This window comes from Petaurus breviceps, unplaced genomic scaffold, assembly GCF_028583685.1.
Source record: "Petaurus breviceps papuanus isolate PSGF00001 unplaced genomic scaffold, PetGlider_PUasm1.0 89984, whole genome shotgun sequence".
NCBI lineage: Eukaryota > Metazoa > Chordata > Mammalia > Diprotodontia > Petauridae > Petaurus > Petaurus breviceps.
The window spans coordinates 120,037-138,925 of NW_027187151.1; the positions used below are offsets into that span (position 1 = coordinate 120,037).

General features: G+C 39.1%; 1 protein-coding gene and 1 long non-coding RNA gene across 5 annotated transcripts in view; one reads left to right on the plus strand and one right to left on the minus strand.

Annotated features, from left to right (window-relative positions):
• Positions 1-3,675: 3,675 nt before the first annotated feature.
• Positions 3,676-18,889, minus strand: part of LOC138176573 (PDZ and LIM domain protein 4-like) — a 148,706-nt gene continuing 133,492 nt past the window's right edge. For both annotated transcript variants that reach the window (XM_069107354.1, XM_069107355.1), the window contains one exon: positions 3,676-5,307. In XM_069107354.1, coding sequence (XP_068963455.1) covers positions 5,202-5,307 — 106 coding nt within the window. In that variant the 3' untranslated portion in view covers positions 3,676-5,201. The remainder of the gene's footprint in view (positions 5,308-18,889) is intronic.
• LOC138176574 (uncharacterized) overlaps positions 13,972-18,889 on the plus strand; it is an 80,673-nt gene continuing 75,755 nt past the window's right edge. For all 3 annotated transcript variants that reach the window (XR_011172343.1, XR_011172345.1, XR_011172344.1), the window contains exons 1-2: positions 13,972-14,184; positions 15,845-15,936. This is a non-coding gene — a long non-coding RNA (uncharacterized lncRNA). The remainder of the gene's footprint in view (positions 14,185-15,844; positions 15,937-18,889) is intronic.

An 18,889-nucleotide genomic window follows, 5' to 3' on the forward strand; every position in this document is an offset into this window, starting at 1 on the left:
TTTCCTTCATCCCCACTCTCATCCCCTTCCCCCCTACTTGCCCTGTAGGGTGACATACCCTATTTAGGGTGTATGTCATTCCCTCCCTAAGCCAAATTCAATGAGAATAATGTTAACCCATTCCCTTTTTTCTTCCTGTTCTTCCCCTCCATTGTAACCATTTTCCTTTACCTCTTCTATATGAGATAGTTTACCCCATTCTGTCTCTCCCCACCTCCTTTCATTATATTCCTCTCTCACTTCTTAAATTCACCTTTTTAAGTATTATCTATTCCCACTAAATTTGTCCTCTATCTATGTATAACTGTACACATATATACACACACTCACATATGTATTTATACACCCATATACCCTCCCATATAGATATATGTATGTGTATATACATACATTTTTATTCCCTTCAATTATTCTCATACTGGGGAAAATTTCATAACTTACAATTATCATTTTTCCATGTAGGAATATAAATAGTTCAACTTTGATAAGTTCCTTATGATTTCTTTTCCCTGTTTACCTTCTCATGCTTCTCTTGCTTCTTGTATCTGAGTGTCAAATTTTCAATTCAACTCTGGTTTTTTCATCAAGAATGCTTGAAAGCCCTCTATTCCACTGAATGACCATATTTTCCCCTGAAACATGATACTCAGTTTTTCTGGGTAGGTGATTCTTGGTTTTAATCCCAAGTCCTTTGACCCCCGGAATATCATATTCCAAGCTCTTCAACCCCTCAGTGTAGAAGCTGCCAGATCCTGTGTTTTCCTGAATGTGTTTCTGTAACATTCAAATTGTTTTTTTCCTGGCTACTTGTAATATTTTCTCCTTGATCTGGGAATTCCAGAATTTGTCTATAATATTGCTAGGAGTTTTTTGGGGGATCTTTTTCAAGAAGTGAGTGGTGGATTCTTTCAGCCTCTATTTTGCCCTCTGGTTCTAAAACATCAGGAAATTTTCCTTGAGAATTTCTTGAAGGATGATTTCTAGGTTCTTTTTTTGATCACGGCTTTCAGGTAGTCCAATAATTTTTAAATTATCTCTCCTGGATCTATTTTCCAAGTCAGTGGTATTCCCAATGAGATATTTCACATTGCCTCTATTCATTCATTTGTTTGGATCTGTTTAATAGTATCTTGATTTCTCAAAGTCACTAGCTTCCATTTGCTCCAATCCAATTCTGAAGGAATGATTCTCTCTTCAGTGAGCTTTTGACATTCTTTTTCAATCTGACAAAATTGACTTTTTTCAGGCATTCTTCTCATTGCCTTTTAAGCCTCTTTTGCCATTTGAGTTAGTCTATTTTTTAAGGTATTATTTTTTTCAGTCAGGTTGCTGACTCTCATTTCATAATTTTCTTGTATCATTCTCATTTCTCTTCCCAATTTTTCCTCCACTTTTCTTATTTGATTTTCAAAATCCTTCTTAAGGTCCTCTATGGCCTATATCTGGCTTGTATTTTTATTGGAAGCTTTTGGTGCAGGAGTTCTGACTTCACTGTCTTCCTCCTGTTCCATGCTTTGATCCTTTTTGTCTCCAAAATAGGAGTGTAAAGTTGGGTTGCTCTGTTTACTTTGCTTCTCTAGTTTGCTCATGTTGCCACTCAGTTACTTGATTTTTGGGCTTTTTGCCACAGTAGGACTCTGCTACCAGATAAGGGAGCTTCATCCCAAATTCTGGGGTTTTCTCAGCTACTGAAGGTATTAGTTGGGTGCCCTCCCTGAAGCCTCCAAATGCTCTGTCAAGCTGGTCACACACCCCAGGACCTCCACCCTAGACCACAATCCAGATCCAAGCAGGTTAAATCAAGAACAAATACCCCTCAGAATGGTTGCTTGGTCCCCCTACAGTCTGCAGGCCACGAGCTGAAGTTGCCCCATGGGGGTGGCTGCACGGCTGCGGGCCCAGGGGCAAAAGCCAAGGCACTCTGAATTTCCCAGAGTCCACACTTCACTGACCTCTCACTTTGTCCTTGGAATATATGGGTTGATAATTCTGGAAACCGCCACAGCTTCTGGTGATCTGAAGTCCCTCCAGCCAGTGGTTGGTCAGGCTGCCCTGGGACTAAGACCTCTGGCTGGAGCAGGGGCTGGGGTTGGCTCCCACAGTACTGTGCTAGCCACTACCTGCCGGCCTGCTGGACTGTCCTCAGTGAGATATTAGCTTCTCTGTGTCATTTGTGGGTTCTGTAGCTCCAAAGTTTGTCTAGAGTCATTTTTTTTACATGAATTAGAGGTGGTGGGAGCCAGAGTGTCTCAGAATTCCTGTTTCTACTCTGCCATCTTGACTCCACCCCCCTCAGCCAAAACTTATATGAAACAATAAATTCAGTAAAGATTCAGGATATAAAATAAATCCCCATGAACTAGCTTTATTCCAGTATGTGAGAGTTAGAGCAAGAAATCCCGTTCAAAATAGGTGTAGAAGTTGTAAAATATATGGGAATTTATTTACCATATTGTACAGGAACTCTATGAATCCAACTATACACATTTGGGGGGGGGGGATAAAGACTGAACTAAAGAATTGGAGAAATAATAAGACCTCAGAAATAAGGCAAGCCAATATAAGAAAAGTAGTGTGACATGTCATTTGATTCATTAAATGTCATCCCAAATTATGAAATCAATATTTTGTGGAACTAGAAAAAAATAATTTTGAAATTCATGAAACAGATTAAATGCACAAGACACAGAAGCAAATAAACAAAGTAGCACAATGTTCATGAACCCTAAAGATCCTGGTTTCAAGGAAATAGCTATTTGATTTTTTAAAAACTCAGAAAATTGTTAAGTAGTTTTGGCTGAAATTGGGTATGGAATGACAAAACATAAGAGTAAGGAAAGAATGCCCTTTCAAGTCTATGGACAGGAGAGAACTTCATGACCATGTTAAGTGATAGAGTGGATCCCACAAGATAAAATGGGCAGTTATGATTATACGGAATTGAGAAGATTTTGAAAAAACTGAGCTAATGCAGTTAAAATAAAAAGGAAAACAGGTAAGTGCAGGAAGTCTTTGCAGTAACCTACTCTGATTACTTTCTCATATCTTTTTTTTTTTTAGTTTACATCATTCATTTCCACAAGATTTTGAGTTACAAATTTTCTCCCCATTTTCCCCTACCCACGACCCCAAAACAGTGAATATCCCCTCCCCCAATTTGTTATTTCCCATATCTTCCCCCATCCCCCCTCCAACTTTCCAGTAGGGCACGGTGCATCTCTATGTCCCAGTACCTGTATATCTTACTTCCTAGTTACATGTAAAATTTTATTTATATATATATATATATATATATATATATATATATGTTAAACATTTGATTTTAAAACTTTGAATTCTAGATTCTTTCCCTGCCTCCCTCATCACCCACCCTATTGGGAAGATAAGCAATTCAACATAGGTTACACATGTGTAGCTATGCAAAAAATTTCCATAGTGGATATATTGTGAAAGACTGACTATATTTCCCTCCATCCTATCCCACCCCCTACTTGCTCTGTTCTCTACTTTGATCTTGTCCCTTTTCAAAAGTAGGTGCTTAAAACTTCCCTCCCCTCCCCCCAGCCTGCCCTCTCTTCCATCATCCCCCTGTCTGATTAAGGGGGTTCAGGATTCACCTAAACAGATTGCTCAGCACTCCAAGAAAGACCCAAGGCAATTTCTTTAGAATATTTATTCAGAATATATGTATATATGGGCAAGTGAGAAAGAAACCGGAGATAACAGAGTAAGAGGCTTAAAGTTAGCAGAATAACAAAAATTATCATTAATAATGGATATATATATTTACAAACATCACCATTTTGGGGAAGCACCAACATCTGACCACAGAAGCTGGGGAATCCTGGTACAGCCGTCAGGGTCCCGCAGGAAGGGTCCCAAGCAAGATGTCTCCTCCATGGGTGAGATTCCAATTTGGAGTGTAAATCTTACAGTTAAAGTCGTGCTGAGAACAAAGAGGGCATACTGCCAGGTGTTTTTAGCAAGCATTGTATCTGGTGTGAGTTTGGGGACAGAGACCAATCCCTCCAATCCCCCGCACCAAGAGTGATGTTTCCTTGGAATGGCTAGTTCCAGGAGTTGGCCAGCTATCATATCTCTTCTCAAGGACCTGGCCAGGGTCCCAGGAGAGGAGCAGCCCTCACGTTCTCAGGACCCCTGTTCCCAAACAGCTCAGGGTAACATGAAGGTCATACTTAGTTGGGGCTTTGGTTTGTATAATCTTATTCCTCACAGAGGGGCTTACCTTGCCCCTACATTTGGCCTTTAGATTGTACAAAGCACAGGCTGTCCCTGCAAGTGGAGTCATGAATCAGTATATTTTCTTTATCCTAAAGTATATGTAGATGTTACACAAAAATAAAAGAATTAACAACATGCTAAATAATAGATCATACCAGTGGTGATTAGTGTCTGAAGTGACTAAATGAGAGACTTCTAATAGTTTATTAGCAACTATATGGGTTTGTATTTGATGTTCATTGAGCATTCATTGATTTTTCTCCAGTAGTTGCCTCAGTTCCCGGGAAGAATTCAGTATAGAAATTAATGGTTCAAGTGAAAGATAGATATGGGGTAATGGCAAAGGCTTAGGGGTCCATTCAAGGTTAATAGTATCCTCTTGGTCAGAGGAAAATTAGAAATCATCACCCTGCCAATGCAGGTAAGTTATATTATAAAGGCATCCAGAGAAAGGGGCCTCTTGGGCTGTAGAGAATAAATCAGTCTGGTTACTGGAGCTTACACAAATATGTTGGCTAGATACTTCATATAACATAGAAAAGTTAGAAAGCTATTACAGAGTCAAATCACACATGTTGGAGGAATGGTTCAATAGACAGGGCTTCAACTGCCTAGTAGCCATCCCACAAACTACGCCATTATTACCTGTACACAACTGCCTCAGTCAGTACACAATTGGGTTAAACTATGAAATTCTATAGGTGCAACTGACCACTGTCATAGGGGAAGAGATAAGTATTTTCTTAGGGCATGCTGCCCTCGAGCTAGGGCAAAATGGGATTTTGCAAACTAAGGTGATTTTCCAAACTATGGTTCAAGCACAAGCACCCCATTATTTCCCCCTTAAACAGATAGAACCTAAAATCATTTGGGGATGAGGGATGAATGTCTCAGTTTTCCAAGCTGCTTCATGCTGACGGAGGGAGTAGAGTTGTCTATGTTTTGTAGGGTCCCACCATTCAAGGGGCTGGGTCTGTAGCCAGTGTACAGGGGTGATGGATCATGGTTTTAGACAGTGGTTGGCACTCAGTCTGAGATGTCATCTGCAAGTGAAGGGTGCTGAACCTAGAAGAAATAAATTTGGCAAAGAGATTAAAAAACAAGGGCCAAAAAGGAGGAGGAGGAAATTAACCAGAAGTAGAGTGAATATGGGCTAGTGTAACCCATTACTCAGACTATTTCACTTTCCTTTTCATTTTCCCATAGACAAGATACCACATTCTTTTACTAGCATAACTGCACTGCCTTAAACTAAAGAAGTTCCTGACTCGATCCTCACAACTGAATAGTAGGAATACATCTTTGTTTCACAGAACTTGTTTATCCTTTGATTATATTCAATCTGGAAGAAAGAGATACTTCTGAAATTTAATCTTTTACATATACATTCAGTTACAAATGTTAACTTTTGCTTAGATCATGAAATAACACAAATTCAAATTGAAACACCAATATATCTTCTGCTTCCTAACTTATTGCATTAATTTGAAATTTACTAAACCTTCAAAAGTATAACACACAAGACCTTTCAAAACATCTCTTCTTAAAAGTATTTCCTTTCTTAAAAAAACAGTTTGAATTTGTTCTAGTGTTGAGAGGAATAATCACTAAAGCTTTATTTAAGAAAAATTAGTCAGAAAGTTTTAAATGATATCTTTCTTTTTCCTTTAAGCAAAAATAAACCTTTAAAATAGGAATTCATTAAATTAAGTTAGTTTCCTTGAGTAACATAAATTCCAAAAGTATTATTACTGTTTAAATTCCTAGATACTTGCACAATTCCTAGATATCACAAAATATAGTCTTAAGAAGTTTGGATAACTTTCAGCACATATTTTAATTCTGGATGAAAAAATAATATTAGATTTTCCAATAAGTTAACATAAAAAAACTCATATATTTTTCTGACTACTTGCTCTGATCATAGAAATTTGCTATAGAAGGAAAAAATCAGGGACCTGTGGCATGCCAAATATGACAGTATAAAACATCATTTCCTGTTTAAATTCAGGTAAAGTCACAGATATCCAACCATGCAGCATCCATTCTGCCTCATAGCTAGACTCAGGAATAGGTGGGAAACATTCCTTTTCAAAGGAACCCCATAGGCAAATTGAGTCAGGATGGATCCCATCCCAGAAAGAAGCTAAGATAGTACCTTCAGCCTTTACCAAATATAGACTTCCACCTGTTAACAGTACAAGATCATCTTCCCTCTGAGTAGTTTGTGACATTTTCTCTCAGATACTGATTTAATGCAGACAACTATACCCAAATTCAAACTCAAAACAAAATTTAGTTATGGTCCCATAACTTTTTACCTTAAACAGCAATTTTCACCAATCACAGCTTAGAGCCAGTTAGTTATTTTTATTCTCATGGAGCTGCCATAAGCAATAAAAATTTATCAGATCTCACATATGTAAGGGATTCCATTTACCATCTTTCCTTTAAATAAGATTGCCACATTGACAACATACAAGGGGGTAGTCCCCTTTATGAGTACAGATACAGAGATTCAAAAGAAAACTAACAAACAATTGTCCCTTCAAAGTCCAAAAGTTTCATTTCATACAACTGTGAGGAGGTTACATCATCTGATGGGAGTCCTCTGGTTGTTTTCCAGCCATCCATTCTCAGCATCACATTCCAGGCTGTTTCTCTTCTGCCTTCTTTCATTCACTTTCCTACAAATGCCTCACTCATTCAACCTACTCACTAATTAAGGAGAGAGATTCAGAACACTCCTTCCTTTCCACTGTTACTTCCAGGCTCTCCTGATAGCTTTGATTTCTTCTTCTGAAAAATGCCTGTTTGTATCCTTTGACCATTTATGCATTGGGGAATGACTTGCATTCTTATAAATTTGATTCAGTTCTCTACATATTTCAGAAATGAGGCCTATATTTGTTGCAAATGTGTTTCCCATATTTCTACTTTTCTTCTAATTGTGGTTGCATTGGTTCTGTTTAGTAAAATTTTTTCATTTAATATAATCAAAATGACATATTTTACAATTTGTAATTGTATGGTTTGTCCTTTGTTCTTGAAGAGGACCATGACATCAGGGAGATGGTGACATGACTTTCAATTGTCTTTAATTTGATTGAAGGAGGGCTGTGCAAGGTCACCAGCCTCACTTTCTCCTCCAGAGCCATATGGGTCCAGTGGATGATATCTACCAGGACTTCTGGAGATGGTCCAGGAGACAGTGGGAGACCTTGACCCTTTTAAGCTAAGGTCTTTTCAGGTTCTCACTTTGAGTGAGACAACACTCATTCAGTGATATGTCTCTTGATCTTATGTTTGGTCCTAAATCCTTCCCTTCTCCAGAGATTTGATGGCTGGTAATAGTGTATGATCTTTGTGATATACTGTTGTAATATTCTTCCTAGGATTTTATTTCAATTGTTTCATTGCTATTCGTTAAGAAAATTAGTATACAATTTTCTTTCTCTGTTTTTTGCTCTTCCTTGTTTAGATATGAAAACCATATTTTTGCTAGAAAAAGACTTTTAGTAAGCCTTCTCTTTACCTATTTTTTTAAAGCAATCGGGGTTAAGTAACTTGCTCAAGGTTACACAGCCACTTATTTTGGGTGTGGTGCTAAGTATCAGAGCCCGGATTCGATCCCAGGTCATCCCGACTCTGGGGCCGGTGCTCTTACTTGCTCTGCTACCTGGCCGCCCCTTTTTACCTATTTTTTAAAAACAAATTATAGAGCATTGGGATGAATTATTCCTTACAAAGTTTGGTAGTATTTAACTATAAATCCATTTAGTCCTTGCTATTTTATTTAAGGGAACTAATTTATGCCTTGTTCAAATTTCTTTTAAAGATGGGGTTATTTAAGTATTCTATTTCTTCCTCAGTTAACATGTGAGGTTTATATTTTTGTAAATATTCATCCATTTCACTTATATTTTCAGTTTGCCTTGCAAATGATTATGCAAAATGTCTCTTAATAATTAGTTTAATTGCATCTTCATATGTTATGCATTCACACATTTCATTTTTGAGACTAGTAATTTGGTATTCTTTCTTTTTTTAAATCAAGTAACTAATAGTTTATCTATTTAATTTTTTAATAAAACCAACATTTGGTTTCATTTATTAGCTTTTTCTTTGCTTTCAATGTTACTCATCTCACCTCTTATTTTCAGGATTGAATCACAATGTGATTCAAAATGAATCACAAAAATCACAATAAATATCACAATGAATGTGATATTTAATTGGAGATTTTAAGTTTCTTCTTTTTCTAGTTTATTTTTAGAAATTTCAGGCCCAATTCCTTGATCTGCTTTTTCTATGCTTTATTGATGTAAGCTTTTAGAGAAAGATAATTTCCCTAAGTACTGGTTTGGTTGCATCACACTATTTTTCTTATGTTGTCTCATTGTTGGCATTCTCTTTAATGAAATTATTGATTGTTTTCTATTATTTGTCCTTTGACCTACTCAGTCTTTAGGAATAGGTTATTTAGTTTTCAATTGATTTTTAATCTGTTTCCCTACCCTTTATTAAATGTCATTTTTAACACACTGTGGTCTATAAGAGTGCATTTAAGACTTCTGTTTTTCTCCATTTGGTTATGAGGTTTTTCATGCCTTAATACACAGTGAGTTTTTGTGAAGGTCCTTAGTACACCTAATGAAAAGTTAAATTCCTTTCTATTTCCATTCAGTTTTCTCCAAAGGACCATCATATTTAACTTTTCTAAGATTCTTTTCATCTTCTTAACTTCTTTCTTATTCATTTTATGCTTAGATTTATCTAACTCTGAGAGGGGAAAGTTAGGATCACCCATTAGTATGTTTTGACTATCTCCTTGTTTAAGTCATTTAATTTTTCCTTTAATAAACTGAATGCTCTGCCATTTGGTACATTTTTTAGTGTTGCTATTACATTATTATGATATTTTTGAGTAAGATGTACTTTTCTTGCTTTTCTCTTTGAAGTAGGTCTGTTTTTGCTTTTGCTTTTTCTGAGATCATGATTGCTACCCCTGTTTGTGCCTTAATCTTCCATGTCCCCACTGTAGCTTTTAATGGTCAGATTATTTTTTTCCCTCATTTTCCCAGCTTAATCCTTGATTTTCTACTTATGTTAAAGTTGGTCTTTGTTTCCAAAGTGGGAGGAGTGGGGAAATGCAATGTCTGACACTTCAACCTTTTTTACATTGCTATTTTCAAAGGGAGTTCCATTTTTAGAGTTGCTGAAGTGGTCAACTAGAAGAATATAATAGTTCTAGTTTACCTTTTTCAGCAAAATATTTGATAAATTATTTAGTGCTCTTTTGGTAGAAATGGTGTGATGCGGCCCAGATTATAGTGAAATTAGATCTGCAACTCACTGAGTGATTGAAGTATAAGGGTTCCATGTCAGCCGGTAAGGAGGTCTCTAGTATAGTGCCCCGAATATTTGTCATTGGCCCTTTGCTGCTTAACCTTTTTATTAATGACTTGGACAAAGGGCCCAGATGGCCTCCTTATCACAATTTAGGATGATCCCAAACTAGATGACAGTCGAGATCCAAAAAGATGTCAATAGGTTAAAGAATTGTGCAAAATCTAATGACATCAAATTTAATTGAGATAGATATATGCACTTGGGTTTAAGAAGTCAACTTTATAAGTATAAGATGGAGGGAAGCATAGTTTCATGACAGTTTGTTTACAAAATGTTTTAGGGGGTTTTGTGGACTGCAAGCTCGATATGATACTGAAGCATAATATCACAACTGAAAACCACAATTTGAATCTTGGTCTGCCTTCAGAGAAGCCCAGCTTCAAGGAAGAAGGAAGTAATAGGCCATCCCTGCTCTACATGAGGACTTTCTGTCCCTCTCCAGTCACTAGTGCCTTTTCCCTGGCACAGTATCTGGTACATAGTGGGTACTTAATAAATGCTTGTTGCTTAGTTGTTTGATATATAGGGGCAGCAGGACCTTTCAGTATTCATCAAATAATATCACAGGCATGACTCTCTCCCTTTTTTATATTTTTACTTGGCAGGGATAATATTATAACTGGTATGGAACTTGACTATTGTATTTATTGGCATTTGCTTTGCTGTGGTGGTAGAGGGAGACCAAATAATCTTTAGGTCACACATCTAATACTCAACAGAGTCTCTGTTTTTCTCCACTGCCCCTCTCAAGCCACCCTCTCCTCTCAGTCATAGTCTCAAATATATTTCTCTAAATCCTAAGGTCCATACTCTGCCACATTCACCTCCCTCTCTTGCTCTATACTCTCTTGCAAACAAGATTCTATCTTATTGCAATCCCTGACTCTCCTATGCTGCTCTGTGCACAGCACCCAGGCCATTCCCTGAAGGCAATCATTGACTTCCCAGCCTTGAGGAATGTCTCGATCCAGCTCAGCTGCCCCTCCCAAGAACTAATTACTTCCCCTAGGTTCCTGCACAGGGCTGAAGATATGAAGGAACTCTTCCTATTCCTTCCAATTGTTCACCAAATATTGTTCCCCTTCCAGTAAATTTGTGCTGCATCACAAAAGCTCAGCATCCTGTAGCTGTCCCTTGTAAAGTGCTGATCTAGCTTGGAATTCTCATCCTCCCAATTGCTCTTGTCCAGCTTACTGAAAATATCCCTCCTATAAAGGTCTCCATGTCCTTGTAGGGAAGGCAGTCTGGGCCTCTCTACAGGTACAGATGTGTCTAGTGGAACTCCTCAACTGAGGTGGGTGGAAGGGAATGACAGAAGGACTAATCTCTCTGTAGATTATGCTGGACACCTTCTACTACATCAAATATAGCCATCATCCCCACTTTAAAAATCAGGTTCTACCATTTCCTCATATTCCCATCTAGTTACATTCCACATTGGGTGGGTCGTTCTTACTGTTGCTGAAGGAATTCGAATTGTGTACACACCAGCTTGGGATATGAATCATGAAAAAAAGTGACAAAACTTTCACTTCTGTGGTGATCCTAACTAATAGGGTGTTCAGTCGGTGAATGAAGTGAAATGAAGATATCATCTGTAAAGCCCTTTCTACTGCTCGATTATTGAATTGAGGTGATAGCTCTTGAATATGTATTATTTAAAGCATGAAAGGGCCAATATGCTTGGAGGGATATATTTGTGATTTTGCCAGACCCAGTCAAGGGCTCCCCCAATGAGGCTTTTGATATTAATCGCCTTCCCATTGCTTCTGATAGACTTGTGCTGACTTAATGTCAGCTAGCAGCCCAGAGATTCTTTTTGCTAGATGTTGTTCCCATTTCAGCAGGGCTGGCAACTGCTGCCCCTCTGAGATCTCTGCCAGGTGTATGCATGCATACAAAGTGTGAGGCATTTGAAAGGGTAAACTCCAAAGGGTGGAATGTGATGTGCCATTCCTGGCAATCTCTGTCATTGTCAAGAAGCCCCAGTCCTGCTACAATGGTGCAGTACAAAAATGAAGACAGTCCTGTAATATACTTGTATGTTTACTCTGTGTGTACTCTGGCCTTTTGGTATTTATAGTGATAGCAGTAACTTAACCCCTAATTGAAAAATGTTTCATCAATATCTTTAGGGAAATCAACTGAACCCCTTCTTAATGGAAGTGATGTTCCCAGGAGAATGCTTATGGGGCAACAAAATCTGGAAGGAACTCCTGGCTAAAGATTGTAAGCAAGTCCCTGTATTTTGATGAGAATCCCTTCTCTCTGCTCATAAAGAAAGTCTGCCTGGGTGAACAAAAGTCTCAGGTGCCTCTTCAGCATGCTTAGAGAATTTTTCCATTGGAAAGCCTACCTTGGCTACAACTCCTTACAGCATTTGTTTTATTTGACCTTAACCACAGGGGCCCAAATACCACCTCAGCTAGAGCTATGCCTATAACTCTCAGAGTCATCCACCCATCCCTTAGAGCCCTCAGCCTGCCAAATTAGGGGGAGAGTTTCCTGCTTCCCAGGCCCCTCCCAGAAGGCAGACTGCTTAAAGTAGCTGCCTTTTAGATAGCATTAGAGAGTGTAGAAAAGCCCTCCCCTATTTCTGCAAAAATGGAAAAAACAGACTTGGAAAGTCTTTTGGCAAAAATCTACCTAATAATGAAACAGAGTTCAACACTTCTCTTAAAAACCCCATATTAAACAAGTTTAAAACAGACAAATACTTTTGCAACACAGAAATGTGACATTTCACTTAGCAGTAGTAAATGTACATTAAAAAAGTAAACAGGGGTGGCCAGGTGGCTCAGCGAGTAAGAGCACCGGCTCCAGATGACCTGGGGATCAAATCCGAGCTCAGATACTTAGCACCACACCCAGAAATAACTGGCCATGTAACCTTGAGCAAGTTACTTAACCCCTATTGCTTTAAAAAAAAGAATTCAAAAATAAATTGTACTGGAACTGGAGCACTGTCATAGAACAAAACTCTCATCCCCATCTCCTAGTCATAACACTGATCCATAAAAATTCAGGAACAATGTTTTCAATAGCATACCAAGTGTTTCTAATCTCTCAGCTGCATGGATGAAAAGTTTTCAACATATAGAGATCTAGAGGAAGAACTGAAAACAATTTGGGAACAGCATGAGGAACATATGATCCCCACAGTCCTGTCTCCTAGAATTGGCCTAAAAATGTATTCATGGAGTCTGCAGAAGATGAGTTGACATTCCAATACTTTTATAAAGTTACAAACAACAGTGGTTCTGTGCAATGATCAGAAAAAAAACATTAAATAGAAAATCAATCAATCCATCAAAAAGACTACCAGAGACAAATAATAACAATAATACTAATCCATACTTTTCTAGTACTTCATGGTTTGAAAAGCACTTTGCAGAACATCTCATTTCAACTTTACAACCACCCTGTAATTTACTTAGTATAGGAATTATAACCTCCATTTAACAGATAGAAAAATTGAGGTTTAAAGAGTTTAAGTGGCTTGCCTATGGTCACAGAATGAGAAAGGCAGGACTTCAGTCTAAGTGTTGGGATTCCAATTCCAGCTGTGTCTCCATTATGCCAAAACACTAGTGGCAGGGCAGCTGAGCTGGTGATGGAGAGAATAAAACCCCAAATCTGAAATAGTTTTAGAAAGAAATTTACTAAGTCCCTCGGTAAAGGAGATTGAGCCAGAAAGGAGAGTGTGGCTCCCTCTTGTCCAGGCTTTGGAAGGTTTATACTATATAGGATTTAGACCAGGGTACCCACACACAAACAGCCGGGGCAGATGCGTGTGCCTCGCTGGGTGCCCATCTGTCCTGCCCCTCCAGCCCTGATCTTTGTCTCCTCCTGCCTAGAGAAAGGAGGTTGAAACTCGCCCCTTCCCCCTTCTTCCTCTGCTCTGGGGGTTGTGAGGAATCCAAGTCCCATTCAAGGGCTGGTGGTTTGCAGATGCTGCTACAGCTACTGTGAACCCCTCCCTCGACCTCCCCCTTCCCCTCTTTGTTCTCCCCTCCCAGTTTCTGTAAAGGGGCCGACCCCCTACAACACCAAGCCGAGCTCAGTTCCTGTTCCCCACCCTCAGCCCCAGCTGGCGGCCCTCAGGAACCTGGGATTCTGGTCAGCCCCAGCCCACCAGTGAAGGATGCGCTGCAGCCCTGCCCCTTTGTCAGTTTTGGTGATAGGGGTTAAGGGAAACGATCGGATGGACCTCCCCAGTGCTCTGGGCCGGCTGTCACAGAGCCCCCTTCAGTCCCTCCCCCATTCCCCCTCAGCTCTGGGAGGAGACTAGCTCTGCCTTGAAGTGACGTCACAGTGCCCGTCCCCTCCCAACCTCTATTAAGTGTATGTCTTCTTTGTCTCTGGAGGAGGATGGGAATGGGATGAGCAGCTCCAGGTCTTGGTACTGTTCACCCACTTCCCATCCCCTCCCCCTCCACACCCTTTCCCTCCGTTACCCCTATCTCCCCCCCATCTTCCAGACCGAGGGATCTTGAGGGTCCTGCTAGTGCCTAAGTGACTGTGAGTAAGGTAAGTGACCCCTCCCCTGCCCCTGCCTCAACTCCTCCCTTCTTTTCTTCTCTTCCTTTCTCCCCCATCCTTTTCACGAAGCCCACTCTCCCCTCCTTCCTTGGCTTCGCTTAGTGCCCAGAAGGACGTTAGGGTGGGTGGAAGTAAGTTCCTGGGAGTATCAATACCTTAGTTTATGCGTGTGTTGTGTATTTAGGGAGGATCATCTGTGTGTGTGTGTGTGTGTGTGTGTGTGTGTGTGTGTGTGCGCGCGCGCGCCCGCGTGCGTGCGTGGATATATGGAATTGTGTGTTCAGGGATGAACGTGTATGTACCTTCTCCTCCCGGGCTGTTCCTGCCTGTGGCTTCCTGCCCGCTCAGGTTTCTGTCTCGAGGGCTGGTGGTTTGCGGGATCATAAGGTGGGGTGGGGTGGGGTGGGGTGTAGGTCAGCAGGAAGAAGCATTTGGGGACACTTCCACCTCCTCAGGGGGATGATTCCATCCTTTCTTCCTCCCATCCCTGGCTTAGCCTGGGAGCTGGGGAGAGAAGAGAGTCTAGAAACTCTTCCCCTCCCCTTCTCCATATCATCCCTTTTGTTTGGTGTAGTTTAATTATACGGTATACTTGCTTTTTGTTCTGGTTACAACCACAACCTAGTGAATGGGGAGTTCCCATATACTTTGTTGGAGCACAGAAAGAGAGGACCGTCCCTGAACCTTCGGGTCTCTATGATTTCCGGGCTGAAAGGAAAGAGTTGTTTTCGTGTGCAATTCTCTCATTGTGAGGGAAAAAAGAAACATTTCAACTTTGTAGAAGCAAAATCATCCACTTTATTATCTTTGATTCTCTCCGTTGCTTATTCTGTCACAACATCTTCCCCTAAGTATAGATGTGAAAAGTAATTTCGTCCTTGCTCCTCTAATTTGCTATTGATTCCCCCTTTACACTTAATTCGTGTATCCATTTGTAGTTCAATTTGATAGGTTGGTGTGCGATGCTGATGTCCTATCAAATTTCTGTCAAACTGATTTTCCCTTATCCCATCTGTTTTTTTTAATATAAAAAGTGTGTCCTCACATGTCTTGCCCCCTACAATGTCTGTCTTTGTATTTATTAAATAATATTTTATTTTTGTTTGCATTTGTACATTGCATACCTAATCTTTTCCACTGATGAACTTTTGAATTTTTAACAAGTTCAAATTTTTTTCTGGATGGCTAAGTATTTTGTGGGGCCTAAAGTCAGGAAGATACATTTCCTTAAGTTCAAATCTGACCTCAGATACTTACTAGCTCTATAACCCTGGGCAAGTCACTTAACCCTGTTTACCTCAGTTCCTCATTTTTCAAATGAACTGCAGAAAGAAATGGCAAACCACTCCAATTTCTTTGCTACAAAACCCCCAAATGGGATCCGAAAAAGTCAGACAGGCCTAAACAAAAGTAACAATTGTTTTCATAATCTCTGATCTGTAGTACAGTTTGAGATCTGCTGCTGACCCCAAACCCCTTTCTTTCCTCCTTCCCTTTCCATCCTTTACTTCCCTTGAGATAATTGACCTCTTTTTAATTTTTTATTGATGTTGTTTGTTTCTTACAACACAAGGGTAGCCCATATATCCCTCTTTCTCCCGATCCTCAATAGCTATGTCATGCAACAAATTTGATTTTTTTGGTTTAGGAAGGAAAAGAAAAGTGAGCACAACTGATCAATATATTCAGGACAAGGTGTGCCATGTGTAACACCTGTGGACCTCTCACCTCCTGGAAAGGGTAGGATGATAGTATCTTCTCATGCTTCCTTTTCATCCCACTTGATCTTTAACATTTTGTTTCAGGTACTTTTCATTTTTATGTGTCATTCTTTCTATTTAAAGTCTTGTGATTACTGTGTATATATACTGTTTTCTTGCCTCTGCTTAATTCACTTTGCATCAGTTTGCAAATATCTTTCCATACTTCTCTGTGCTCATCACACACATCATTTCTTTCAGCATGGTAACATGTTCCCTGACATTGATGTCCCAAGCCTTGTTTAGCCATTTCCCGGTTGATGAGTATCCACTTTGTTTCCATTTCATAGCTGTCACAAAAAGTGTTGTCAATTTTTTTTGGACTTTTTTTCTATTGATTGTCTCATTGATGGTGTAATGGAGTCCTTCTTTTAATGACTTTGGACATTTTTTTTAACTTTCTTTGCATATTTCCAAATTACTTTCCAAAATGGATGTGTTCTTTCACAGGTCCACCAAGAATGTATTAATGTGTTTATATTCCCACATCCTTGTTTAAGTATTAAAACCATATTTCTGTCATAAAAGGAATTTAATAGGACTCTTGTTGTTTTAAATAGTTTATATGTTTTTTTAATGTTTAGCAGAATTAACTTTCAAATAGATATGGTCCCGGGAATTTTTTCCTAGGGAACTGATTTATGCCTTATTCATTTTTTTTCTTTAAAGATAGAGTTATTTCAGTATTCAGTATTCCCTAATGCTGACCAAAAAGGATACTGCTCCTCAGGGTCCCTGCTCCCTCTTGCTGGAAAGTACTCCTCTCTGCCTTTGAACTGTAACCCAGAAGTCTATACAGGCAATGGAGTATCCAAACAGATTGAAATCTTGTGTGTAGTGCTAGCACAAGGGTCTCCATTTATCTCTTTCTAACCAATTGCTAGGTCCCTTATTGTCTCTGCCTTGAGAACTCCCAAAGCTTTTGCTGCTTATGGCTATTAAAATCAATTGTCTGAAATAGCAAATAATTATGGAGTACAAAGTTTCTAAGTAAATAAATAATGATTTCATAGTAATGGTTGACAGTTTCCTTTTAAGGCAGGTCAATGAATTTATCAGTAATTAGCAGCAAAGTAGTGATTTCAGAGATTGTTTTTATAACAGAAAAGTGAAATAAAAATATAGCAATCTTAGGAACTTGTTTGAAACATAATCCAGTTGAACAAGACAGATCATCTGATTGCTTTAATTCTCCCAGGCTTTCTTAACCCAAATTTGCACTGTTGACAACAATTAACTGTCCCGAGTGAGATTACCCCGGAAGTCCTTGCTGCAAGGATGAAACATTTTGTAACCAGAAAGCCTCCTTTCAAGGGACCTGTAGTTTGAATTAATACTGGGAAAGAGAAACTTGTGGTTGGTAATTAGCAGTCACCCCCAGCCCCCCAATCCTATACTTGCCAGAAAGAGAAACAAAACTTTAGAAAACTACACTACTCAACTCATATTTAAGTTCTAGCTGAAGAAAATCAAGGGAACTTATGCACTAAGTCTAAAGAACTGAACCTTTTGTCAACCCCCCTTTCTCCAGATGCCATAAAGGGGAACTTACCATTTAAAAAGAGTCTTCCAATCCTACGATTATTTTGTTCCTACCATCATATATGTCTTACTCTAAATTATGTGCTACTAAATGATAAAGTCTTATCAATCTATCTTTTCACTAAATCTATAGTGATGTAGACTTAAGAGAATACCTTTGTTAGTTTGGTTTAGCTATTAGGGCTAGGTTTTCCTAAATAAAGGAGATTAATCCTACAATCACACTAAAATCAAATCGGAAATAATCAACACTAAATGATTTAAATATATTCCTTTTCACTTTACCACCTAGTTCTACCATTGGTCTTTCTTGCACATGGGCCACCCCTCTGTTACAGATCTTTCCTTGTAGCCTATCAAATTGTTTTGGGCTTGGGAGAATGTCTTAATGTGACCTTTTGTTGGCTGTGCCACTGAAGAATTTGATGTGAGGCATTCTTTTGAAGTTGTTTGGTGGGGAGTGTTGGGAGAGTTTGGCTGAGTGCTTCCTCTCCTCAGCCTTCTAGCTAATAACTTCTTGAATTGCATTAGTGATCCTTTGACCCTTCATGAAGTGTAGGAACCAAAAAAGGGGAAAGGGCAATACTGCTTGACTCTGAGCATTTTCACTGGCTGTCCCCCATACCTAGAATGCTCTCGCTCTTCATCTCCATTTTCTGGCTTCCTTGGCATTCTTTACATCCCAGATAACAAACTACCTTGAATAGGAAGTCTTTCCTGATCAGTAAGTACCACCACTACTACCACCCCTGCCAATTCTAACCTCTTCCCACTGCTCATTACTTCCACTTTATTTTGTCCATAGCTGTTTGCATGCTATCTTCCATAGTAGACTGATCTCCTTCAGTACAGAGATTTTCTTCTGTCTTTCTTTGTATCCTTAGCACTTAACCTAGCAGTGTGCCTGGCCCATAGAAAGTGCTTAATGTATATTCATGGATTGACTATTCTGGCCCAGATTCTCAGTAATAGGAAAGAACTGCTTGCTAGAATAGGAAGGATGGGAGTGCTCAGTCCTAGAGTTTGTGATATAGGAGAGACAATCTGGCAGAGCGCGAGAAGCCAATGAACCTAGTAGTTTGGTGTTCCAGAAATCCAAAGACTATAACTACTGGGCATAAAGACTTACTTTTTAACAAAAACTTCTGAGAACACTGAAATGCGGTACACAAGAACCATATTGGATATAGATCAACATGTCACAATATAAACCTAGATAAACTCCAAATGAATACATGACTTAGACATAAAGGGAAATATAAACAAACCCTAGAATTGAAAAATCACCTTTCTTACCTATAGATAAAAGAAGAGTTCATGAACAAAGATGGATCTTATGAGGTAAAAATGATCATTTAAATTAATTCAAATGTTTTTCCAAAGAAGGAAAT